Source organism: Nipponia nippon, unplaced genomic scaffold, assembly GCF_047370975.1.
Source record: "Nipponia nippon isolate SJK-2023a ecotype South Korea unplaced genomic scaffold, ASM4737097v1 scaffold_3, whole genome shotgun sequence".
Classification (NCBI taxonomy): Eukaryota; Metazoa; Chordata; class Aves; order Pelecaniformes; family Threskiornithidae; genus Nipponia; species Nipponia nippon.
Genome location: NW_028262347.1, coordinates 126,495,195 through 126,522,393, shown reverse-complemented (window position 1 = coordinate 126,522,393; position 27,199 = coordinate 126,495,195). Strand labels below are relative to the sequence as shown.

Below are 27,199 nucleotides of genomic sequence, written 5' to 3'. Positions count from 1 at the left end.
CGGGCCACAACTCTCATCACCCTCAGCAGGAGCCGGGCGGGAGGGGAGTCCCTCTGCGGCTCCTCCTGCTCGTCCGTCTCATCACGCCCTTGGTCCAGCAGCGCTGCTCAACCCGCGCAGGCGTCCCCGCGGGTCCTTGGGCCACGCGGCTGCTGTAGGAGCCTCCTCGCCTGCGCCGTGTGCCTGTTTCATCGCTGGGCTTTGTCCTGGTGGTGGGTCCGTCCATCCATGTCTATCTGCACTGCATGCAGCAAAGCTCGTTAGAGCTGCGGGTTTCCTGCTGGAAAACACGTTTCTGGTTCTGCCCCCGTCACCGTTGTGCTGCAGCCATGGGCCTTAAATACAACACCGCTCGCTGCGTGCGGGCAGCAGGCCTGTAAAGGGGGGGCCTCTCCCCAGATCTCCCCAGGTGCCAGCTTTCATTAGGCTTGCAGTTGTTTATAAAAGCTTGGACAATGGCACTCTAATTCAGGACTAGCTGACTGGCCCTTGTGTGGCTATTTACCGAGCCTCTCCACTTAGAGAGATGGTGGATGGTGGTAGTATAAAAATGTTATTCTGTTTGAAGAAAAATACTCTGAAACTTGGGCTTTTGATAGGAGCAATTCTCTTCCAGTTTCTTTTTTGGCTCTGAGAAGCCAGATAGTACTAAAATACCAGTAATGAGCAGACTGAACAACGATGTTATTAAGTAAGTTGATGTGATTTAAAAAAAAGTTACAGAACAGCATTTGTACTGTATTGCTGAATATTGTCACTCTTTTTGGAAATGACAGAAGGAAACCCTGAGTTTGGTTTCATACCTTTAATCAGTAACATCTTGACACAAATGTAATGGTTTGCAGTATTTCTTTTCATGGTCTCAAAAACAGGTCAGCAGTTTCTCAGAAAGCAGGATTTCCTAACGTCGTTCCCAAATGTGCATTTTTAGTACCGTAATCATCCAGCCCAATGTTGCAACAAATAACTTTGCTGGCTCTTGAGAATATGCAAATATTCTGCCTTGCTTTTCTTAGTGGCTTCAGTCTTGCAGATGTCTGCTCCCCTGAGCTGTGGCTCCTTGGTCGGGCAGGCCCATCAGCTTGTGCAAAGTGTCCGGTGAGCTTTCAGGAGGGAGGGCGGCTCTGCAGGCGCTGCAGCTCCTGCCCGCGGGCAGCATGGCCAACGTGCGTGTGCCGTCTGCTCATCTGCTGTCCCGTGTGCCTGTGTGGGACCAAGCCGCCGGCGCATCAGCAGCGTGTGCGTGCAGACCTGCGCAGGGTGCTCCGTGCCGTGCCTCTGCACCCCGCTGGGCGGGCACAAGAGCCCACCTAAGGTCTAAGAGCACCCATGGAAACACTGCCTGGAGCATCAACATCAGCATAAAGAGGAGCAGCACTTTTCTGGACAGGGGTCTTAAGCAGCTGGTACAGGCGCGTGCTGGGACACTGGGGAGTAATTGTGTAGGGACATGGTGGAAGCAGGAGCCGGTCGGTAGGCCAGTCGTTTCAGTCTCTTGTTTCCTTAAACCCACATCCAGTGACTTCATCTGTGTGGTGATTCCTGCTGTGCTTTCCCGTTAGCTTTCTGTGTTAGTGACCACAGAATCATGGACTGGTTGATGTTGGAAGGGACCTCCAGAGGCCGTCTGGTCCAACCCCCTGCTCAAGCAAGGTCGCCTAGAGCCAGCTATCCGGGACTTGCCCAGACAGCTTTTGAATATCCCCAAGGATGGAGACTCCACCACCTCCCTGGGCAGCCTGTGATATTTGTGGGAAAGCTGTCTGAACTGGTTCAGGGAACTGATCTGGGTTAAAAATACCTGCCTGCAAGAAGTGGAGGGGAACGAGCAGCTGGCAACTTCACACCCACGGTGCCGCTGAGAAAAGGGTACGTAGGACCACAGCCTCCAGAGTAAGATGTGGTCCACCCTTTCCCCCTTGTCCCCTCTCCCACCTTGAGGGCACAGACAGGAGTGGGACAGAAGTTGCATCCCTCTAATCCCACTTCTCTGCCTTCTGAAAGGCACGAACTGGAGTCTTCCCTTCCGTGTGTCAGTGCACGGACTGGCATCACGGAGCTTGCTCCGGTCAGCAGCCTGAAATCACCATCTCGGAGATGATTAAACCCTCCTGCCTTCCTGGCAGGCAGTTCCCTGCTGCGGCCAGGAGCCAGCGTGGCTGCTGGCCACCCTGTGCCTGGGGCTGCTGGTGGGTGCCGTGGATGGATGGCCCCGGGGAGAGCGCAGACAAATGGCCGAGACGCCCAGGCATGCCTCGGCGAGGACTTTATCTTAGGCGCTGGCCTGATGTTTCTTGGCTGACTTCTGTTCCCTTGGCTTATATTAGAAAGCTTATACCACAGCACGGCCAGCTAACGCATGCCAAAACTTACCTTCTTGGGTTCGAACAGCACGGTAAGATACACTATGGTTAGGTTAATGACAGATCAGCTGGCGTCTAACCTGAGTGAGCAGTGTACCTTCTCACGTTTAATACCAAGTCACGGATGGAGGAATTTATTTTGTTTATTGCTTGTATTGTTAAATCAAGCTTTTATTTCATTTAGCCTTTAGCATAATCCATTTCAAAGTATATAAGTGAGGTTTCAATTTGGTTCCCAGTTTGATCCTCTTGAAACTGGAGTCAACGGTGAAACACTGAAAGCCCAGGAAATGGAGTGTTCATTATTTATCTTTGGAGGTATTTTCATTTTTCCCAGCGAACGTTATCGGGTTGCTGTAGATGCACAGGAGCACGTTGTCTGCAGAGAGTCTGTGCTGTGCAGTATGGCTTCTAGAACATTTTGTTTTCAGTTTAGACAACACTGAAAAAGTTGAGCTCAGCCCTACAGGAGTCCTAATTAGCTCCATCAGCGTATGTGTGCCCAAATCATTAAATGTGTGTTGTTGGGTTTAGCTAAGGAAGAAGGAATATCAAGTGCCACCTGACTGCACATAATTAAGTTTAAAGCATGAAGAGTTAATCCTGCTGTGTATTAGAATTTGTGCCATTTCAGTGTGAACTCCGTATTTCTCGATACACAAGTATTAAAAGTTAGAAGGAATTAGTGTAAGCTGTTTGCTATTGAGCTGAACAATTGGTTTGAATTGAATGCTGGAATAAGATTGTGAGCAATACTATTATTAGCACTCGTTTTCCTGAGTAGGTAATGATCGCTTCGACCTGCTACGGGAACAAAACGGTGCGGTAATTAATCCACTGCATATGGCAGGGCAGGTTTTGTTCCGCGATCAGCATCTCTCTTACTTGGTGTGAATCACAAACAAATAGGTCCCATTGCCAAGCATTAACGCCCGAAGGACCTGGTTCTGCCGTGGATTCTCTGCCAGGTTTGCGTCCATGGACCCTGCTGAAAGCAGCCAATGTTAAGTTGTGTAACCGTGAGTCTGGCTTAAGGCAGATCCCTGGTGCTTAACAAAACCGAACACACGGCTTGTGTTTTTTGATGCAGTGAGACGGGCACCTTCCAGAGCTTTACCAGGAAAACTGTCTCATTAAAGTCATCCGGGAAACCTCCTGTCGATTCCGCTGGGCCAAAATATCGTCCCCGAGCTCTACCACTGCCATTGTGAATAGAGTCAAATTTGGACCTTAGAGTTCCCAAACAACGGTTCATGGACCTCTTCTCATTATTTCTGCTCTTTCTCCATCTGGGAGCAGCAAGCACTGACCTGCAAGCAGCAAGCTGCCCAGTCGGTGTGTAATTCTGCTCTTTGCACAGTTTCTGTTGAGAATAAGATCCCTCTGTGCTAGCCCTTGTGGGTACGGCACGCAGTGCAAGGCACGCTCCGCGCTGCAGAATAGGCTTTTCAGCAAGGAGCACAAAGAGGGAGGCAGTTCAATGCACTTGGATCAGAGACGGAGCCAGGAATAGAGCGCGGGGCGGGCGGCTGTCGGTGTCCTCAGTGACACCTGCGTGCTGCTGCGGCCCCCTCCATCCTTCTTTGCACCGACCAAACCAGCTTTCCTTTGCTCCCCTGACTGCATGCTGGGCTTAAATCTCCATTTCGCTCTTTATCATCAATTCTGGCGATGGTATGTTATAGCTTTCTTGCTTTGTACTTTGGTTTCGTGTGCCGTTTGTTTCCTCTTAGTTGAATCCCGTTTCCCGGAGGCTGGAGATACCAGTATGATTTCCATGTAATCAAATGCTGGCAAGTGCCACCTCCGCCTGTGCAAAGCATAGAAGGAACAGAAAGCTTGAACGAGGCCCTTGTTCTGTGGTTCCCAGCGAGGAAAAATTGATGTGGACCCAATAGACAGCAGCCTGGGCATATTATGGCTAACAGCTTGCTGGGGAACAGTCCCTAGCAAATTGCATTTAATTTGGAAATGTGTAAAAACAGCAAATTAAATGTGCCAGCGTTTTTTTTTTAAATGTCATGTTAAAATCTGCTTATTTTGGAGGTATGTAGGTAAAGAAAAAGAAAAGAAAGAAAACCGCAGCCTGCTCCCCCCTCCAGGGCGGATGAAAAATCCTCGTGGCTGAGGGTGGTGATGGCTGGGGGCTCCAGGTGGGAGGGAGGTTTCCAAAGCGGAGGTAGCGGTGTTGAGAACTCGGGTCGTATCCTTTGCAGTTATCGTTAAAGCTTTGCTCGTGGTCTGTGAGAATACCATGCAAAAGACGGTCTATTAATTTTGTTGCTGGGTGTGCTTTATTAAAAATGTACACTCAAGGCACATTGCGAAGACTGTGGGTTTAGCGTGATGGAGCAGCATGAAAAATGCAGACGGTTTAAATTTGGCCCATCCTCACGTGGAACAGAGCTTAAAAATGGAAACTGGGGGGGGGGGGGGAGCGCACACGAAGTGTATGTTAATTCTTCTATGGGATGAGGATGACCTATTTCTGTAAGTCATTCTCGATTGCCAACTCTAGGCAATGAAAATGTATTTTCTGAACGGTGAATAATTTAGCAACTTTAAAGTGATTAACATAGAGAAGAAGCTATAACATGAAAGGTAGCGTGCTTTCTGAGCAAAATACTGTCGTGGTTTAACCCCAGCTCGCCCACTCGCCCCCGGTGGGATGGGGGAGAGAATGGGAAGAGTAAAAGTGAGAAAACTCATGGGTTGAGATAAAGACGGATTAATAGGTAAAGCAAAAGCCGCGCACGCAAGCAAAGCAAAGCAAGGAATTCATTCATTCCTTCCCATCGGCAGGCGGGTGCTCAGCCACCTCCATCACGCGTAACGGTGACTTGGGAAGAGAAACGCGATCGCTCCAAACGTCCCCCCCTTCCTTCCTAGTGTGGCCAGCAGGAGCAGGGAGGTGATGGTGCCCCTGTGCTGGGCACTGGTGAGGCCGCCCCTCGAATGCTGTGCTCAGCGCTGGGCTCCTCACCCCAAGGCGGCCATGGAGGGGCTGGAGCGTGGCCAGAGCAGGGCAGCGAGGCTGGGGCAGGGGCTGGAGCCCAAGGCTGGGGAGGAGCGGCTGGGGGAGCTGGGGGGGCTCAGCCTGGAGAAGAGGAGGCTGAGGGGAGCCCTCATCGCTCTCTGCAACTGCCTGAAAGGAGGCTGGAGCCGGGGGGGTCGGTCTCTTCTCCCCAGGAACAAGCGATGGGACGAGAGGGAACGGCCTCAAGCTGCGCCAGGGCAGGTTTGGGTGGGATATTAGGGAAAAAACTTCTTCATGGAGAGAGCGGTCAGGCCCTGGCACAGGTTGCCCAGGGCAGGGGCTGAGTCCCCATCCCTGGAGGGATTTAAAAGAAGGGTAGATGTGGTACTCGAGGACATGGTTTAGTGATGGCCTTGGCAGTGATAGGTTATCGGTTGGACTTGATGATCTTAAGGGTCTTTTCCAACCTTAACGATTCTATGATTCTATGATTCTTCCCCCAGTTTCTATACTGGGCATGATGCCATACGGTATGGCATAGCCCTGTGGCCGGTCTGGGCCAGCTGGCCTGGCCGTGCCCCCTCCCGGGTTCTTGTGCATGGGGCAGAGCACGGGAAGCTGAAAAGTCCTTGACTGGTGTAAACTCTACTCAGCAAGAACCAAAACGTCAGTGTGTTATCAACATTGTTCTCATCCTAAATCCAAAACACAGCACTATACCAGCTACTAAGAAGAAAATTAACTCTATCCCAGCTGAAACCAGGACAAATACATTCCTGTGCAGGAGGGCAGCACGAATCCTTTGCATCCTTTAAATTGCGCGAATTCACTCAAAGGAGGTTCCTGTTGAAAGAAGATAGGAGCTTTAGGTTTGTGCTCATCCTCAGCACAAGGGTGAGTTAAAGACCTGAGGATCTGAAGCAGTTTGTAGTGTCAGACTCTCAACGGTGGCTTTGTCGCTGTTCAACTTGTGTTCAAATTGTGGACTGAAATGTTTTAAGGAAATAACTTCTCATTTCATGGTCTCCCTTGCACAGTCAGAACCACAGTGTGAGCTAAGTTCATGAAAATAAGCAGACTTTACTTCTAATATAAAACATGTATTTATTACACTGCAAGTTCGGGATGCTAAATGAAACTATTACTGTGGCATAAATGTGGAAAATTCTATCCTTCTTATATTAGACAGAACTGAAAAATGGTTATTGCTTTAAAAACTGTGCCAGAAAGCCACAGCTCATCCTGCTCTTAATCCATTTAATGTATGTTTTCTTGGCATATACAGAGCAAAGCCTTAACTGCACTCCTGCAACACTGAGCCTCACAGTTCAGCGCAGACTAAGGGGCCTGCACTGCTCTCTTTGATTGCCATGTTTTCTAGAAATTTCAAATAAGGCAATTAAGTTTGGTTGACAGAATTGCTTCCCTACAGAGCACTAAAAACTGGCATTAATTTTTTTCCTAGTCATCTTTATAAGTGAACCCCAGAAAAGTTTCCTGCTATATATACCCAGGAGTAAAGTAAAACACCCTAGCTTGCAGGTCCCTATGACAATTTTTGCCCATGCACCATGGGCTGTGTGATGTTGGTCTTTCCCCCTCTCTCTTGGAGCCTTATCCATCCCAGGTCATGCTGGAGTGGCTGCCAAGAAAACAATAAACAGGAAAATTGCTGTCGAAGAGGCTGCCCTAAGCAGAACGGGTTCTGGTCCTGCTGGTTGGCAGGACCCCTCTCGCGGGTCAGCAGGCCCGTGCTCCGGACAGAACTGAGCACGCACCCGCTCTCCGGCAGGGCTTATGACGCATCCTCCTTCCACTTAAAGACCGTTTTGCATAAGCTTAGCTGCAAACCCTACTGGCATTCCCATGTTTTCAGAACTCATCAAGCATTGCTGGATGGGCTTAAATATTTTACAGTTCAGATACAGCTTGAGGGTGCAGTGCAGGTTTTCTTTACAAGTGTGGAGGCTGAGGAATGCTGCAATATCCATTTTTTATGAGGCGGCAGGTCTGATGAGGAAGGCTGTAAGGAAGTAGCAAGGCACAGTGCCGTTCCAACGTCTGCAGGAGGTGACAGGTCCTGCAGAGCGGGGCCAGCCCTGCTGTACCGCTGCTGCCTCCCGCGGAGAGCCGGCCCTTCGCTGCCCACCCCGGCACCCCTCTCCCTTTCGGGGAGGGAAAAGCCGAGGACTTGGGCATTGCTCATTTCCATGTGTTATGTGTTCCTGGTGTTATGGCTAATATTAAAATACAAAGATGTCCTTGCATAACAAAACTTGGATTAGTGTATTTTTAATTCTTAGTTTCCTTTCTCTGATAATTATAATGAGGACCCTGTACCCGAGAGCTGAGTTCAGCTCAACGGGCGCGCGTGCGATGCCTTGTCCGGGGCGCTGCGGCCCGGCTCTCGGGGCTGCCCTCGCCCTGGGTGCATGCCTGCTCCAGCCAGCAGCGCTCCTGGCAGCGGGGGCCCCAGATCGCAGCCCCAGCCCCCGGGGTTTCATTTTCTGGTGGTGGTGGCCGGTCTGAGAGCAGAGAGGTGGTGGCATGGCAGCAGCATCCTGAGATGCGGGTGTAAAGCTCAAGATGGGCGGCTGGTGTGGCGGCTGTACTAAGGTGACTTTTAGAAGAAAATAGTTAAGGGAGGATTTCTCTGAACGGGCTGCAGTAACGTAAAAACTCTTGCTGGCTGCATAAAAAGCATTTGTCTGGAGTTATGTTAAGGACATGAGATGATGAACTGAGGTCCCGTGAGGCTAGGCACGCAACCCCACAAAGGGGAAAAAAATCCTGCATCAAAGGAATTCCTAGTTAAATTACTTTCCTAGACTTTTGAAAGACCCATCTCTTTCATATCTCTTTTGATTTAATTTTGGAGATGGTTCTTGAGCTTCTACATCCCCAGTTTTATTACAAACTTTTAAAACGTTTCCTTCTTTTCTTCTTCCTTACGCTTTCTGCTTCATCGCAAGAGTCTCTTGTGGACTTCTGGTTCATTTGAAGCTAGTAGCTGCCTTCTCCAAAACGTGGAGGACTGGAGCTGGCTTACTATAGTAGTAATAAGTTTCTTCCTGGAAACAGTGTGTTTCTTCACTGGCTGGATTTTATTTCTGATTACTGAAGGTTTCTGCATCCTCCTATGAGAATTCCGTAATTGTATTTAAACTGGCATTGCTCAGCAAACTTTACCACTGCAGAGCCAAAACATATGGTACGTACATAAAACATTAACATTTTTCCCATGGATGGAAGCGAACTGAGGCTGACAAAACCCAAACTTTTCTGTTGTGCTGAGCAAAATAGATCGTCAGCTTTCAGTTTGAAATGGAAATGGCAAAGTTGCCTCAAACTTTATTTTCAGCTTAGTTTTTGAGAAAACTTGAAAGATTTTTTTTAATGAGAGTGTTTTCTATCAAAACCAGTTTCAACAGAAAGCTGTTTCTGAGCTGTAGTGAAAAGCAAAGTGCTGCCTCTGCAGCACTGCGAGGGCTCCGGCGGGGCTCACTTTGCTGATAGACCCGGTAACGCGAGCATCAAACGAGACTTCTGCTAAGCAGGGGTGGAGAAGTGCTGAGGACCCGTCGCCCAGTCCGACGTCCTGAAGGCAAAGCCGCCGGGCAGCGTGGCGAGGCGGCTGTGGTTGGGGACGGGTTGTGTCCGGCAGCGTGGCAGCAAATCCGCTCTGCCAGGGCGGTCGCTGGCGCTGGGTGCTCGGAGGGGCTGGAGCCCGGTGCGCTGGGGTGGGCGCGCGCTGATTGGGGCTGAGGGGGTCGCCTCTCGCGTGGCCGGTGCGCGGAGCTGCACCAGGAGGGGAGAGAATGGGGGCTGCAGGTTCAGCAGCATTTCAGAGTAAAATAGCCAAAATCCACATTTTTCAGCAGAGAAAGCAAAACTTCATTTTGGGTCAAACATTTCATTTTGTGTAATTATTTATTCTTTTTAGCTTTTAAAATTAAAATGCAAAGGAGGCCATCTTATACAGAAAAGTACTGTCAAGGTCAGTTTTAAAAACATTCCAGAAGAAGAGAGACTTTCCCACCTCCCTACAGACTGTAAAAAAATGAAATCAAACAGAGGAAATTAAGTAAGTGTTTTGGTATGGCCAGCTTTACAATTTTTGTTGGAATAAATTTGTCTAAAACTGTTTCACTTTACTAAGGTGCTTTGTGTTCACTTTAGGGTTTTTAGCAGTCACAGCCTAGCCCTGAACACAATGCAACCTAAATATTTTATAAGGCACCTAAAATCATCCATCTATCATTTATAACATATGTTGCGAAAACATTAAGCAACATTTAGCGGATGTTTATTGCTAATGTTATGCTACTATAAACATGTGCTATAAAGACTTTTTTTTTGTTGATAAATCAATTTTAGTTACTTGAAATAAAATTTTCTAAGCTGTAGAAGTGGGGTAAAAAAAGCAACAAAACAACTAAAGGCTAGAGTAGACATCCAATCTGTCATCTTGATAAAAGATGGAAGATGAATTTGGTATTTAATTGGATTTATTTCTAATGCAAAATGTCATGCCTTCAAGGAAGGAACATCATAGTACTTTTTAATGGTAATTTTCATCATCTGGGTAAAATGTTTACCTGCTTGGCCCGTTAGAAACTGGTTGTCTGGTTTTGGATTCCTAGAGCAGAGGACCCACGCTGAAAAGCAGGACGCCTTGCCTGAGCTTTCTGCCAGCACCGCTGGCACCTCGGCCGCCCCGGGGCCACCTGCACCTCTCCTGCACTTGCCGGCCTGCATCGCGCTCCCCGCTTTCCTTCTGGTGGCTTCACTCTGGGCTCTGCTGTCTCCTCCTCTCCCTGGTGCACCGTGCGGGGACGCCCTTGGCCCAGGGCTGGGACAGTGGCGTGCGGAAGGAGAGCGTGGTCCGGGGGCACTCCTCAGGGATGAAGCCCGGGGCTGCCCACGACAAGGTCTGTCGGCACAGCTAACCCCCGGCGCTGTGCGCGGTGCGTGCTGCTGCCGTGCCCAGGGGCCAGGAGCTGCGTTTCCTTCAGAGCAGCGTCTCCTTCAGAGCAGCGTCTCCTCCTCCAGCACCAGCTTATTTTGCAGGTCGCTTGTGCCCCTAGATGTGGCCCTGCCTGTCTCCAGTGGTGAGATCCCACTCCCTTCTCAGTTAAAGAGAGGAAAGGGGAAAAATGAACAATGAGGAGTCTTTCTGTTTATTGCCTGATCAGTCCCTGGGCATATATACACACACGCATATATAGGTATGTATGTATATGGTGTGTGTGTGTATATACACGTCTATAGAAGCCTTTTCTGCAAGCATTTTATGTTGAAAGTACAAAGCCCATTGGTTAGCGCACGCGTTGGGTGCATCGTTCTCAAGGGGTGATCCTGCTCTGGTGCGGACTACAACTGAGCAGCGCTGTGCCCTTTATTTCTACCCACTGAGTGGATGTCCCCAATTCCCGGTGTGTGAAAGCCCACGGGTAAGCCCAGCCTGGCGGCTAGCCTGGGCTCAGGAGGAGGGCTGGCGGCGGGCGGTGTGGAGGGGAGCTGGCCTTGAGAAGTGAGGAGGTGACTGGGGGGAGATTTGGTTCCCTCTTTCTTTCCCCATGCCACTGGAAAAATCAAACTTCGCAATTATGATGGAACCATCCGAGAATCAAATGGCTCAAATGACCTTCCTGATCCTCTTGTTCTATTCTGGGATAAAGAGCAGGGAGAGATGAAGAAAAATAATTACTAGTGCTGTGGAGCGAGAAGTGGTGATTATCCTGTAAAGCCAGCCGGGCAGCCGCGGGCCTGAGCTGGCAGAGGCAGTGAAGGAAGAAGTGCCGCAGAGCCGTAGCTGGGCCTCGTTCGGTCCAGTCCTCCTCCCGTTCTTCCTCTTTCACCACCAGCATGACTTCTGTTTATTTCCACGCCGCGCGGCAGTGCCGGTGGGCCCCAGTGGAATGCCTCGGAGCGGGTCCTGTCACCTGCAAGCCCTGTTTGCTCCAGCCCGTGTACTCCCAGAGACGGGGCAAGTCGGGGGATGTCATAGACGAGCTTGCCTTGGTGTAGTGCTGGCCTGTGTGATCGCAGGCACTTTAGGCTAAGCTTAAGTTATTTGGCATGGAAAATTAGCTTGGTGCCTTCTGCTGTGCCTGTGAAGCCGCCTCTGCCCGTACGTGGAGAAGTGGAGCTGGGGGTCCGGCTGGCCCAGCGGACCGGGCTGGTGTGCAGACGGGGAGTGCTGGGGAGGTGGCAGAGGACACCCTGCTGCGCGTGTCTGGAGGGGCAGTGCTCGGATCATCACGGCCTCATGGATTTAGTTTCATATTTAGCACTCAATTAATTTATATGCTGTTCCTGGAGAGTTTGTGTATCAGCTTTACTCTTCCTCCATCCAGGGTTGCTTTTTTGTCCCTTTTTTTTTCCCATCTGTGGTGAAAAATACTAATAGCATAAAAAGGGGAAAAATCTCGTCTTTCCTTCACTATATAATCAACAAAGCTAATCTAGACTATCAGTAATGCTCGAATACCCACCAGAGCTCTCAGCTCTCTGCTCATCTGCGTGCGTGCAGCCTGGGCAGAGGGCCTAGGTCCGCGGCCGGGCAGTGAGGGGTCCCTCCAAGAGCACCGGTCCTTCCTCACCCTTCCCCCCAGGAGGAATTCTTTGCCTGTCAGGCGGGAGAGACGCCGGCATTGCTGCTGTGAGGGCAGAGACTTATTTTCTCTGCCACGTCGCTCTTTCCTTGCAGGGTCCTTCTGCATCGAAACCTGCATCTCAGTATTGGCTTCTGAAATGTGCGTCTGCCCCAGGAAGCAGGTCTCGGGTTTGTAACAGTGACACATCCAAGGAACTGGGATAAAAACAGTGTGTTCCTGTCGTTCCTGCTAGGGCTCTAACGAGCAGTCCTTTCAGCCCAGATAAGATGATACTGTGATCAAACGGCTTCAGCTCTGCTCTACTTTAGACTTGGTACGCTGGAAGAGTTTGATTACTTGCCAGGGAGATTTTATTCCAGCTGCATATAAAATTTTCCCTTACGAATGTATCGTGATGGTTCTTGCCCCGGAAAGCCTGCAGTCACTGCTCTTGGGAACAGATGAACTTGTGTCCACAGCGGAGTATGGCTGCTTGTATTCCAGGCGGGAGCTCCTCGAGCTTTTCTGCAGGCAGAGCCCCTGGTGCAGGGAGGTTTGCTTTTGGTGGGTGTCTCTGCCACCTGCCAGCACAGCACCCGCCTACTCCCCTCGTCCGAGCGGCTGTGGGAGGCTTCGTCCTGGCAGAGCCGCATGGCCGAGACCCCGCGCTGGGCTGCTGGCGCCTGCCCCAGCCTGGCTGGCAGTCAGTGGCCGAGGTTCCCAGGCCTGGGAGCCATGAGGTGCTCTGTCAGCCACAGGCTGACACTAACAGTCATCATCTTTAGGAATAACATCTCTGTACATAGACTTCAAATACTGTGTTTAACACACAGACAAATGCATACTTTCCGTGGTGCCCAGTGGAGCCAATAACGCGTAGATGCCAGCTGTAGAGATGTGCCTAAAGGTTTACAGGCTGTCACCTCTCCCCCTCAGCACTGGGGCGGTCTGGAGGCCGGGCTGCCAAGTAATGAGACCTTCACCTCCGCGGGCGGCCTCCCCGCGCTGCGCAGATCGCTTGGGAGCGCTGCGGGAAGGCCTCGGGGCTGGGAAGCAGTGACCCCCCAGGGCCCAGCAAACCCCCGGGGACGAGGGAGCGAGGTGCTGCTGGCCTGGAGCTTCCTGCTCCTGCGCGGCCCATGTGGGGATGGCTCCAAGGCCAGCTGAGCCCCGGTGCTCTGCCTGGAGCGCGTACATGCCTAGCAGGGTGAATCTCTATGTAACATTTGCTTTTGTGATACCACCACTCTGTAATTTGCTTGGAAGCTGTTTAACAAGTGATACCTGCATAGAACAGGCTGTTTACCAGCAAGTTCTGCTGAGAGGCAGTACCCTTCTAGAAATACTAGCTGAACATGTGGGAGCACGGAGAAACAAAACCGTCTTCGGCATTGGCCTCGGGGCATTGGTTACTGGTTTTGTTTTGGATGGTCCGGAGGGCTCTGGCGAGCATTCGTGTGTTCTGCCCCTCTGCAGCCAGCCTCCGAAAACACGCCTCGCCCCGGAGCTAAGGGAGGCCGATGGCTGCGGAAGCTGTGCGGCCCATGCGAACGGCCTGGTTTGCCCATCAGCCTGCCTGCGTAAAGCACGTGCTTGGCTCCTGTGCTTTTGGCCAAGAGCACGGTGAGCTCATGTAGTGCTCGCTAATCTGCACCACCGGAGAGCTCAGCTGGGTGGTTAATGAATAACCCATTTGCCTCCCTGGGTTGTTAGTACAAAGTAATATAGGTTTTTCTAACAGAAATAGCCTTTGTGAAGCATACAGAACACAAGGGACAAGGTGCAGTGTTTTTCTCTGCAATCTCTAGTGCCTCCTGAGCTCCTTGATGGAGAAGCAGATGAATGTAATACACTTGCACTCATTTGGAAGGGTTCCTGGCCAATGCAAGCAGTATTTTTGTGCTAATTAGGAATGATTTCTGGCCAATGCAAACATTATTGTACTCAATATCAATAACCCAGTCTTCCTAAAATGACTTTGCAGTTGCTTTGCATGGTATATTTGATTCCTTACGGAGTCACAGAGATTCATTTTTAATCATACATTAACTCGCTGTTTTTACACGACTTCAGAGTTGCTTCCTAATAGTATGTTTGAATCCTTAGTTTCTAAAGGGGTTCATTTATAGCACTGGGCTTGTATTATACCTTTAATTTCTTTCATTATCTACCAGCATTCCCTGAATTCCTGGATAGTTAATGCTCACTTGAGTTTGCTGTCAGTCACATTATACTGTATTTCCATTTTTCTCATCCATGTAATCTTCTCTGTGGATATGAATAGGCAAAACAGATCAGCCCGAGATGTAGGAGACCGAACATATTGGTTGTGCTTTTTCCAGTGATAGAAAGGAAAGCAGTGGTTTCTTGCGCCATATGGAGCCTTCGAGTTAGAGAAAAATGGATGCTTTGTGTTCAAAGGGTTTCAGGCTTGGGGAGGACTGCTGATAGCATTCCCCATTGACCTGTGCTCCCTCTCTCCATCAAATACCTCTGCTTTTTCTCCCAAGTTTCTTCACCTCATCTCTAATCACAAATCTCACTTTTGATCTCCCCGATCTTCCCAATCTTCCCAGTTCACTCAGGTTCATCCTCCAATTTGAAAGCTTTTCATAGCGAGTCCTCCCTCTCCCTCCTGTTGGCCTGCCCCTCTCTCTCCCCCACTGTTTTTAGCAGGCTCTCTGCTTCTTTGGAAATTGTCTGAGGTTTCCATTTGCAGTGATGCCCACATTTCCCTTACAGGCTCTTTGCAGTACGTCCCTGGTCTGCCCGATCCCCTTGCTCAGGCCCTCTGCATTGCTCTAAAAGCTGCTCCCAATCCCGCCGTCTGTTAGTCCTTCTGTGGTTCCTTTTCGTCATCCTCTGACTTTCACGACCATCTTCCCCGTTGCAGTGCCCCTGTGCCCCATGCTCCCCGCAGGCCGTCCCCCTCCCGGCATGGCCTGGCTGGCCGCCCTCCCTGTCCATCCACCGCCTCGTGGTTTGCAGAAGTGGCCTCTCCTTTCTGGCTGCAATCGATGTGTGCAATGACTTTTAAGTCTAAGCTGTAACTCTCTTCTGTGAGCTGAAGCTCCTGGCATTTTGTGGCAGCAAGCTTGTGGTTACTGTGGCCACATATTAATGTTTCTACATCAATTACCGTGGTGCTTTCTTCCAAAGCTAGATTGCAGTAATATAATAGGTAGACAAATGCTATTAATTATGCCAACATATAGAAATACATTGATAGAAAGAGGAAGTTGATCATGCCATACTAGCCCTACAAATTTGCTGTTACAAGACTCAAAAAAGAATTTCTTAGGTCTTTAGTGTTGTAGAGAGTCATTCCTGGAGCTGGAAAACTCGCAGATAAATAGTGAAAGGTTGACTCGATCCTTAAAATGTGATTTGTAATTTTCTGTTTTCCCCAGTTTGCTAACTGCATCCAAAGTTTTCCTACTGGTGGACATGAATACCAGGTCCTGATGTTGAACCCTCACTGGGTGTGCACTGTGTATCTGAAGTTTTATGGTAGTTTTATCTTGCCGTACTTTTAGATATCTTGTAAATAAATGCAGAATAAACAGCAAAAATAATGAAAACATTCATAATTTTAAGATAGTAAAGAGAAAAACCTCATTTTTTTGCATCTTATATTGAGGCATACTTGTCCTTCTGTATAAAGAATTTTTGCAGAGAAACATATTCTTCATTCTCTTTATTTCACTGGAAAATAGAAGCTGTGCATCCAGCCTGCTTTATCACACAGTACATTTTGTGACTACAATGAAATCTTAATTATAGAGATGTCAGTGCAGCACCTGGCACTCTCTTGTGAAGTGGGCTGGACTGGGCTGCGTGAGGTTTGGTGAGGTCCAACAGGCGCGTGAAACCCTGCCATCCTGCTTTTCATGCGTTACTGGAGACTGAGAACAAAACCACGCCGAACCAAGCAAATCCAGGTCACGGTATTTATCTTTATTTGTGATTCATGGTTTGTCACTTGATGCCAGGAAGAGGCATGTCTCTCTTGTGGCAAATACCAACATCTTATATCTGCAGTTCCACTTACCTGCAAAGGTGCTATATCGATAACGAGCTGTTAGAGGAGTCAATAGGAATGATTAGCGTATTTTTTTCATGAGGAGCTAACAAAATACCCATTGGGGCATTTCAACACAACAGATGGCATTGGACTGTGGTGCGACCAACAAGTCAGCGTCTTTGCGCCACAGCGCCACATTCCCTTGCATTTGTACATTGCAAATGGTTTTAGAACAGAACAGAATAGAACAGAATAGAATGGAATGGAATGGAATGGAATGGAATGGAATGGAATGGAATGGAATGGAATGGAATAGAATAGAATAGAATAGAATAGAATAGAATAGAATAGAATAGAATAGAATAGAATAGAATAGAATAGAATAGAATAGAAGTAGAGTAGAATAGACTATTTCAGTTGGAAGGGACCTACAGCGATCATCTAGTCCAACTGCCTGACCACTTCAGAGCTGACCAAAAGTTAAAGCACGTTATTAAGGGCATCGTCCAAATGCCTCTTAAACCCTGACAGGCATGGGGCATCGACCACCTCCCCAGGAAGCCTGTTCCAGTGTTTGACCATCCTCTCCGTAAAGAAATGCTTCCTAAAGCATCCCAGGTTTTCAGGTCCCTCTCTCCCTCTGACAGGTTCCTCTGGTTCAACCTCAAGCCAAAACCATTTCTGTACTTACAGATTGTGACTGTCAAAACTGTGCCACGCTGAAGTCAAAGTCGTGGGTGAGTATGGTCCTGTGAAGAGGCAACAGCTGTCATCTCCCGCTGGCTGGGAGCGTGTGTCATGAAATCCTCTGCTGGCATCTGTGACTCAGGCTCGTACCAGTCACCCCCCAATAATCAGCTCTTCTAGTTGCGGGTGAAAGACAGCTTTCTCTTGTCAGCTCACAGAAAGTGGAGTCTCTGGAGCATACGTAATTGTTCCAGGCAGGTTCAGGATTTCTATTTTAGGGATAATCACATATTCTGTAGTGATATGTTCTCATTTTTAGAAATCCAGTGTGTTGCGCACAAAAAGCAACATGCTGCTACTATGATTTTCTTCCTCAAACGTTGAGATTTGCTTTTTCTTTAACGGGATTGCTTACTAATTCCTGAAGAAGACAATGAAACTGAAAAAAAATAGTCAGTGCCTGTTCATCTAACATCATCTGAACTTCAAATCAGCAGAACTGTGTATTTAATTTATTAAAAGTGACATCTTTGCTGATAGGTTCAAGGGCCTGGTGAATATTCACATCTAGATTTGTTGCTTGACTGCTGACTGGAGCATGCTTTCTAGATCAGTTGTAGTCATGGATACATGGAAATGACACTTTTGGTTTTGTTTTCTCAGTGGCAATGATTTTTTACAATATTCCAGACGTTATAATGAATTGTCAAAAACTGTCCTCCTGGAGTGAATGCAGATCGTGAGCACTTGCACATGGTTTAATTGCCAAGAAAACGCTGTGCTTTGAAGGTGCTCGCTATAGCTGGGTTTCCTCTTTGAGTATTTCGTAGTGACCGGAGTTCAATTAATGGACTTGCTTGCACGTGAAAAAAATTGGATCCATTGCCCCAAATGCTTCAGCATTGTGTGTGCTAACGTTTTGGATTTCAGAAAGAATATTTATGAACAAGATGTAGCTGTGGTTACCCATCGCTCACTGCAGGCTCTCTAATAGGGGTGGTCGGAAAAAACTCAATAAAATCAGCAGCCTGTGGCTGCAGATTGCTCCCTGCAGGGCTGGGGTTTGTCAGACAGGAGGGAGCAGGCGACCAGGTTGCAGCTCCTGCAGCATCTCGGACGAGCCGGCCACTGGCTCCAGGCGTTACCTGCGTCCTTGCCAATACCTCATGGCTTCTCAGCCCAAGACCTGTCAAGTCCCACTAAAAGAAAGCTGTTCACCCACCGAGAAGGGGAGCGATAAGGACATGACACACCACCCGTGTAGCTGAGCTTTTCCTCCGGAGGTGCGGGAGGCCGTCAGAAGGACGGGCCAGCGCTGGTTTCCCCACGTGGTCTTTCACGGAGTGTCCTGGAGCATCCCAGGGGAGGAGACGGTGCATCTGCCCTTCAGCGTTGCTTATGGAGTGGGGGGAGATACGTGGTAGGAGCTGGCCCAGACTCTGTTTTCAATTTCATTTGGCAAAGTTTTCCGAGTTCTCCTGCAGAAAATGTCCCACAAAAGCGACAATAACAATATTTTGGATATAAGCCTAGCACAAAAGGGTAATAGGAACTCCACGGGCATGCGTGGGCTTTTGATTCATCCTCAGAGATGACAGATGTGCATTTATTTAAGATCTGGGAGTGGGACTCAGAATATTTATAGTGAATTCTTTGCTCCCACTCTTCCTGTGTGATTTTGGTCTCCACCGTCAGTCAAACATGGGTTCACTGCTCTCTGTTGACCATCTCATGCATCATTCATGCTGCAAATCCCCAAGCCCGTGCCAAGCATTTCTCTTTGTCCAGTCTTCAGAGCTTTCTGGGGAGGAGATGCTGAGGGTCCCCTTGCGTGGTCAGGGTCCCATGGTAGAAATGGCAAGGGCTGATGGGTGGAGCAGAGCAGGGTGCGGCTTGGTCCACCGGCGAGCTCCTCCTGAACACATGCGGCCACTTTGAGAGCACACTGGGCTTAGAATAGAACAGAGTAGTTCAGTTGGAAGGGACCCGCGACGATCATCCAGTCCACCTGCCCGACCACTTCAGGGCTGACCAGAAGTTAAAGTGTGTGCTCGTGCCGCGCCCAGCGCTGATGTGCAGCGTGGGCACGTGATGTGCATGCATGGGCGCACGTGGGCTTCGTCTGCAGCCCTGCAGCTTACTGAGCTGTGAGGTCATTAAGGAACTGGGGTACAAAGAGACGATTTGTGAAGTGGGAGTAATGCTGTGTCCTTTGCATTGGCTTTTGTGACAGTGTTTATTCGTTTGTCTGTGAGGGACTCCAACTATATGGCAATGGGGATTATCTCATTATTGGTATAAACAGACCTATCTTCTTTATTTATTTAGGACTGATATTAGATTAGATCACAGCAATAGTTTAGTAAAAATAATCTTGTTTGTAGTGGCTGCTGGTCAAGGCAGTAGCTGAAGTGTTACAGCTGCACTGTCCTTTTTTGTCATTACTCCTCACCGTGGCTCTGGAAAAAGTAACAGATCTGGTGCAGATGGGTTTGCACACGAGGAGAGTGGAGGTCAGTCGCCCTCCTCGAAATGTTGTTGTTTGGAAAGCACAAACACCAGCCCGACTGGGTCTTGAATATGCACCAGCAGCACGGAGCCAGGCGCGGGGAGAGCAGCGGCTGCCCGCGGCGTGGGGCGCGTGGCTCACTGGCGTTCTCCTCTGCCGCGCTCCGAGTTTGCTCACGCGCTTACGGCATTTCTGTGAGACCCCTCCTGTATCGACACAGCTCGAAGCTGTATTTTAGCTGGTGCTTAACCACTTATTCAGTAACCTAATTCAACCTGTTCGCTAGCTACTTCAAGCAGACACAAAGAAACTGTTGAAAGAAAAACAACTGCTGTCCTGCATCTTCCCCCGGAGGCGGTGACTTAATAAAAGCTTGACCAATGCTCTTTAGTTGTCTCCTTGTCTTCCTTTTAAATATAAGATCTTTTCAGTAAAGCATTTACAAATTTAAATTCTTTTTTCTTTACCTTGTAGTGAACTTTGACCACTTCCAGATTCTCCGGGCGATTGGGAAGGGAAGCTTTGGCAAGGTAGGCTTGAATGCTTGGTCTTGAGTTTGCTTGTATGTTTTATCAGGTGCCTGCTGTTATCTACTTGTGGTTTACTGAAACAGTAACGGTGCTGAAATAGGCTATTTTTGTTGTTGGATGATGGCTGCTAAGTAAACACAGGAGAAATGTGTTCAGGAAAATACCTCATTGTCATTTGGCATTGCTTTAATTCCTGGCATCTTGGTGAAACAGGTGTATTTTAAACTACCAGCACAACTGACCATTTCATGGCAAATATTTTTCGTTTTCTGTTCCCTGAGAGGGTTTATGGGGGGGCGGGGGGGGGCAGTAAGTCAGGAAGGTGCTGGGAGTTGTTCGGGGCGATTGACTGAGCTGGCACGACGTGGTCAAGGGGGTTCGCTGAAGCCCTGGGCTGTTTTCCCACTCAGAAATGAGTTATGCTGAAGAGCTTTTGTTGTTTATTTTTAACGAGTTTTTTTGCCAAGCACGTGGGAGAAGGTGGGAGGTGATGATCAAAAAGCTGGGTAGCTCTGGAAATCAGTTACTGGTGGATTTCCTAGTTTCATTCCTTTCTCGTTCCCTTTTTCTCACTCAGTCCCTGCGTACATAACCATTTGCAGCTTCTGTCGTGGCATTTTACACCATTTGTTTGCACTGCAGGCACGAAGTTTGGTGTGCATGTGTGTGTGCACATGCATACGTCCTTGCCCACGCACGAGACTTCATTGCACTGGTACTGTTCTGTGGTTATTTTGTCACCTGCATTTTACCGTGCCCCAACAGTTGTTGTGCCCCCCTGTTTAGCCGAGACATCGGCACCCGATGGACAGGAGCTGTAGGAACGATGGTGACGATTCATGAAAATTGCTGAATTTGGTTGTCGTAATCTTCTCACGTGATGGTCGCGTGGTGTGGGGCTTTGTTCCAGGACTGGGTATTGGGGCAGGGAAATGGGCCTTTGAGATGGTGCCAAGTGTGCAATGTTGAACTTGTGAAATAGCCCAGACTAGTTCAGAGGACGGCACGAGCGCCTCCCTGTCTCCACACGCTGCTAAAATAAACTGAAGACAAGCTGAGCGATCAGAGGAAAGCCATATCCTCTGTCGTTTCTTTCTGGTCTGGTCATCTTGGCTGGTTTCTCCCATCTTACTTTGATCAAAAGCTTATACCAGGAGGGTAAGAAAATCTGAAGCTGGCCCAGGAGATGAGGCATACTGTCCTTTGCTTTTTCGCTCTGCCCGTTACAGCCCTGACGAGGCAGCATTACACCGGGCAATGGCCACGTGAGCAGCCTGACCTGCTGCATTCGATGCTTGGAAGCTTTGGTTGGACGCTTGGAAACTTTGCAAAAGCAGAAATTCCTCAGCAGATCTGAGACCTGTTTGGCCAGAAGAGCCCCCATTTTTACCGATTACTGACAATTTCTTTGTAAATACTTAAAATGTACTACGTAGCTTCAGTCTTGAGAAACAGTAGCAGTACAAAATCCTACCACAGTCTCAATGCGGTAGAGTCCAGCTCTTCTTAGAGTCAAGAGAAGGGACATTGCTAGTCATAGTGCTGTCATTTGCACTGCTTGCTAATGAAGATGTTTCGTCGCAGCCTCAGTTAACTGATGAACGCTGAGGTATCTATTACACAGTTCTGGCATGCTCGGGGCACAATCTACCCATGTGAATTCCCGCCTGGCTTCGTTCTAAGTCCACACAGGATCAGGGCTAATGAAAATGTAATGCCGAGGAGTGGGCAAGTTGGGGAGAGGGTGGTTTTAAGTAGTCACCCATATTTGCAGCCATGTCTCTCAAGCAAGAAGAGGTGAAAGCTGGCAGCAGAGCTCTGTCAGATTTCTGAGGTTGCTTTAGACGATGGAGAGTGATTAAATACAAGCTCAGGTCCTTCCTTAGGGCAGCGCTGCAAAGGTAAAGCACACAGCAGAGGAAAGTCTCCCCAGACGCTCCTGGTGAGCACGGGAACTCTCAGGGTCTTGTGACTCCTGCTCGTTGTCACAGACCAAAACCTAACTCAAAATCTTACCAAAAAATAGCAGCTAACATTTCTTTCAAGCTCATAGGAGAAGGTTCATACTTCCAAATGTAAACTTCCCAGAGAAAAGAGGTTTTATTCTGTTGAGCAGCAGCACTTGGTGCTGGAAAATTAATTCTGCTCCAAACACGAAAAGGAGAAAAAAAATATTCTTGTCCCAGGGAAGGACCTTTTTGGCTTTGAAGAGAGCTGCTTCTCATGGCTGCTTCCCTTTCTGTTTATGTTAAAGAAAGGTTAAGTCTGGCACGTAGCAGTCTATCAGGCATCAGAACTGTATGTACACTTTCAACAAAATGCTGAAATGATTCATCTGTCATCTTTCTGGATAATTATGTCAATATGCTAAATTTCCTTTGATACTGAGAAAAGCTTTTTACATCTACAAAGTCATTTACAACTTGCATTTAATTACAGAAAATGTAGAACTACCTACCTTAAAACTCGTATTTGAAATTTATGAGTAATTTAGTTGCTTTGGTTGATTTAGGCACTTATCTGCCCACATTCAGGAAGGTATTTAGGAGCCGGTGTCCCGTCCGTCTCAAAATGGGGGTGTAGACACTCGGTGTGCAATGAGTGACCTGTGAAATCTGTGACGCTGCGTGATCTCGTAGTGACGGGACCTAGGAGGCAGCAACCCGTTGGGTAGCTCTGGGCAAGGCATTTGCTTTCCACTCTCGTTTCGTGCACCTCTCAGGACAGACTGTGTGGTCTTTGGTACAGGAACCGTACCAAATGAAGGAAAAAGGAACTCAGAAAATGCTTTTGAGGAGACTGGAGAGGCCCTGACCTGTGGCTCTGGCATATCTGCAAAAAAACAGCCAATTTCTGTTTCCTAGAGGTGTGTTTAATCATCTTTAAAATATTACCGATCAAATGAAGGTCATGCTCAATCCATGTTTACTCAAATTAGCAAATGTGTAATATTTTCGATACATATTAGAGGTAATATTATTTGATTTTCAGTATTTTAATAGGAGCATTATGTTTCTCCTGTAGCACAGACTCCTTTCTCAAGCTGCAGCAGTTGCTTAGGTTTTAGCTGGTCCGTTGCCCTTACCCAAGGAGCAGTAGCCAGGAGAGGATTTCCAGAATGTGATGCTATTTGTGATCCCCTGTTTTAACGGGAAACACGCTCTGGGTTTCATTACGCTTCATGAGCAACATGATGAGACCTGGATATCTCAGAAGGCATTGGTCGCGTTGCAGGTGTCCTGCCGTCTCCCTTCTTAAAAATTGACCTCTCCTGGCTTAAGTCTTTGTTTGAACGCGAAGGCAGCCGAGGGAGTGTTTGCCCCTGTATTCCTCCTCCCACCTGGGCTTCCCTCTTGATTGTCCCTCGAATCAGCCACTGCCACCTTTTCCATGGGATAGCATTATGGGAATTTAACTGGATAGCATTATGGGAATTCGTTATTTTCACTTTACTGCTGTGAAGAAATAAAAAACATATCTGCAGTTCTTCAGCACCGATTTATGTCTTTGGCTGCTGTTGGAAATAGGGGATTAAATCGGGATGGGGGCTGGAATGAGCAGCAACCTGAAATGAAATTTTCCAGAGAGAACACTACGTCTCGGGGCAGATGAGCCGGTGCAGGCAGCCCGCAGGGATCTGGGGGGCGTTGCTTTCATTTTTCTTCTTCTTCTTTTTTTTTCTTTATTTTGAGTAATTAATGAAGTTTTATTGGGACCTGTGAAGGTTCAGGGGAACTGTCTGGTAGTAAAGAGGTTTTTATAGCTGGCAGGCTGCACAGGGAGGGCCTGGAGAACAGGGACAACCCCCCGGCCTACCGCTGCATGCGGCGCAGAGGCGGGAGGCGCACGTGGCTGAGGGTGGGGACCGCGCAGGGACCACCGCGGGGGACGGCGGCCCTCGGTACGGCGGGGCAGGCGTGGAGCACCGCGGCCGCGGGCGGAGGCGTCCGCCTTCCCCAGCTGGCCGCCTCCCCGGGCCGGGGTATGGGGTGGCCCTCGCGGCTCAGGAGGCTGCTGAGGGGGCCCTGCTCCCTGAGGGTGCCTTCTCACTGACCCTTCCAAAGAAACCTTGCTTGCAACGTGGTTTACTTTAACTTCATGATTTTGTTGCTTTAATAATTCACACAGCCTGAGGCTGGGTATAGAAAAGCTTTAATCCATTTTCTAAAGGTCATAAATGCCCACCCAGTAGATATACTGTAAATAAAATTCCCTTAAAAAGTCTATTCTCAACTGAATCCCTCTTTGATATCAACACAAGCTTGATCCTTTGTCTTTTTTTTCCAGCTTTATAAATGTTGGACTTTACCCCCAAAAGAAAGGCTACAAACAATCCTTTGATATTAAAATACCATGGATATTTTTTGCCCTTGATTTTTCCTTTGCTGTACTGGAGCTTGTGTGAGGCCAAGGGCTTGTCAGAGCCGCAGGCAGGGTCTCAAGACGCGTGTTCCTGCCGGACATCGGCCCCGTCACTCGTTCTCACGCTGGCGATGGCCCCGACCCTGGTGGCAGAGGGCACTGGGAGGACCTGCCACTTTGTCAGGAGGCTCTGGAGGTGAAAATGCGTTTGCTTTTTAAACAGGCAGCGTGGTTAGCTGAGAGGGGACAGCCAGGCAAGGGGCGTCCATGAGTCCCGGGGCACCAAGAGCCTCTGGTGTTTCGCCAGCCAGCCCTGCCTGGGTGAGGTTTCGCTGTGTGGCCCCAGCCCTGGAGGAGGGAAAGGCTTTGCTTGCTGCGCCGGCACCGTTCAGGCACCGTCCTGCTTGGGTCCCAGAGCTACACAGGGCGTTGTGCGGGATGTAGCAGGTCCTGCAGGCAGGAGGTAGGCAATTGCAGGAGTAGTGATGTGAAGGACGTGCTTCACCACCGAGTCTGGCACAGGAGCAGCTCCCGTGGCGCGGGGGCACATCTGCTCAAATCCCTCGTCTGGCAGCGACCACGAGTGGGTGCGTGAGAAAGCACGGAGCACGTGGCGGGTGATCCTCCCTCTGATAAAACCTCCTAGGTAGTATTTAGTGATTTTTTTTTTCTTTCTTGAATGTTGCTAACCTGTAAGTGTGTCATCAGTAAAAGCCACGGGAGAGAGAATGGCAAAGAATGAAAAGCTGAAGTGACGGTGTCATCCAACGCTACCTTACTGTCCAGATCTTGGGTGTGGGGGCAGCAGCAGTACAATCACAGAGCAGAAAATGCTGCCGAATGATCTCGAGTGACGGAGTCAACAATGACTTCAGCTGGAAGGAGGCCTGGGACACGATACTGCGCACCCTCGCCAGGGACCTGTTTGGGGTTTCTGAAGGATCAGACTTCATAAGACAGTGATTTATAGTAAAAGCTGCCCACTTCTGTTATTATTATATACCCAGTGCCTTATTAACATTTGCATTAGAAACTGCCTGAGGTTTATTCCAGCCCCCATCATTCCCTATGGATGAGTCACGGTGGTGTGGGACGGGAGGTGGGACCGATGCTCCCGCCAGCAGCCGGGAGGCTGTGGACAGGAAAGCGGTGTAAGAGAGCGGAGGGTGGAAGCAGCCTCCTCCACCCAAAAACCACCTGGGCCACCCCTGCAGGTTTCCACGTGTGAGTGGGGACTTGCCCCAGAGCAGAGCGCCGTGGTGGGGTGGCATCGCCTCCCCTGGGGCTGCGCGGCTGCTGCATCCCCTGTCTCGGGCAGTCCCCTGGCGCGAGCATGCCGGGAGGAGTATGGTCTGCTGCAGAGGGGCGCGCATGAGCGGCAGCTCCCGGGAGTTGGCTGTAGAGCGGGATAGCTTCGCTTTGTGTGCCAGGCTCACCCCTCACTCATACAGTTTCTCAGCTTGTCGCTCAGACAGCCTCTGTCCCTCCCGAATCCTGAAACCTGCTGGTTCCTCATCGTCAGGAGGCCTGGAGGAAAACATTGGCACAGGCTGCCCAGGGCAGTGGTGCACAGTCCCTGGAAGTATTCAAAAAGCTTGTGGATGTGGTGCTTAGGGACATGGTTTAGAGGGGGACCAGGCAGTTAGGCTAACAGGTCGGGCTCGATGATCTCAGAGGTCGTTTCCAACCTTAATGATTCTATGATGCTATGAAACAGGATGCTGGTTGCAAATCGTGGCATTTGAACGTGACGCTTACTCTCAAACAGGCGCTAACCCTGAGCTCGCTGTAGTCTGTCCACTGATTCATTGCATCGTGTGTCAGGGGACGTCTCCTTGTGTATTTTGCTGAAGCCTCTTCATGGGGTAAGGATGGCTTTTCTGGTGCCGTACGTGACATCCTCTCTTGAGTCACAACCACACGTCCCTGCTCATGCAGCTCCTTCCTCTTACGCTTCCCTTCCTGGGCCGTGGCGGACAGGCAGAGCACACTGGTTGCGCTGGCTGCACATTGGGAGTTGAGAAATGCACTGCAGGTCTTAATGCACAACCAAGAATAACATTTGCGCGTGAGCCAATCTCTCTCCTTTATCCCGTACAAAACAACCCCGAAGATGTTTTCATTTGGTTTTCTCCCCCACGCTTAGTAGACGTGCTCCACCTCATGCTTACAGAGCTGTTGGGGAAGGTGCTGCTTTACTCTTCACCTGAAGTTTTGTCATTTTCTCTTGTCAAGTCGTCTTTTGCCATCAAAGTGCCCCAACACTGAGAGGATCTAGTGCCTTGTTGCCAGAACAAAGCTTGTCTCTACTAACTCATGTGTAGCAGCAGAGCCTGATTTGGTGTGGTGAATTCATGAGGATTCCCTGGTGTCTAATAATGCGGTTTAATGAGTGATGGAGCCTTTCCCTCCTTCTGGATCTCTGTCTTTTGTGTTGTCCGATTGGTTTTCACACAGCTGAGAGGAACTTTTACATCTTTGAAATATCCATCCATCTGTAAAATCTGGCTGAAACTGGCCAACAGTCCTAAAAGTCGGTAGGGGTGAGTGTGAAAAAAGAAAAAATCCCGTAACCTCATTTTCTTAGGAAAGCAGACACAAATGTTTAATTCATGAAGCTGTAAGCAAGTCCAGCAGACTGGATCCCTCCTGGCGTGAGCCTGCATTATAATGCAGCGGAGCTCCTCTTTGGGAAAACTGGAGCCCTGGGCTGCCAGGAGGAGCAGGTCTGGGTGTGACGCTGCGGCATCGTCCCCCTTCCACCTCCTCTGGGGCTGGCGCCGCTGGCAGCGGGGCAGGCTGTCATGGAGATGGTGCTCGGGGCAGGCTGCCGCCGCGGGGAGCACCGGTCCCGGCTTCCCCATAGGATGCGCTGATTCAAAATGTCACAGCGCTAGTGGTGACACCTCGGGATCCAGCACTATTTGTGTGTCATATGTTGGCAGCGTGGTAAAGTGTCACTAGCGATTATAGTGGTGGTAAGTGATGGAAAAGGGAAGAACAAAGGGTGCTGAGTGGCCCCGGCCCCTGTTTCCTCATTCTCGGCTCCCTCTCATTCTTTAATGTTGTTAGCCCCGGGGGTGTCACTAGTGCCGGCCTCGGGCATCCACCTCCAAGCTGGTTTTTGTTATTTTGCTGTGTTTTTTCC

The 27,199-nt window shown here is 49.3% G+C and overlaps 1 protein-coding gene across 3 annotated transcripts in view; it reads left to right on the top strand.

Annotated features, from left to right (window-relative positions):
• The window catches only part of STK32C (serine/threonine kinase 32C), a 98,608-nt gene that overhangs the window by 34,422 nt on the left and 36,987 nt on the right, over positions 1-27,199 (top strand). For 2 of the 3 annotated variants that reach the window (XM_087767265.1, XM_087767263.1), the window contains exon 2: positions 19,634-19,689. The exons of the other annotated variant lie outside the window; for it this stretch is intronic. In XM_087767265.1, the coding sequence (XP_087623391.1) occupies positions 19,634-19,689 (56 nt within the window). The remainder of the gene's footprint in view (positions 1-19,633; positions 19,690-27,199) is intronic. 3 annotated transcript variants of the gene reach the window in all.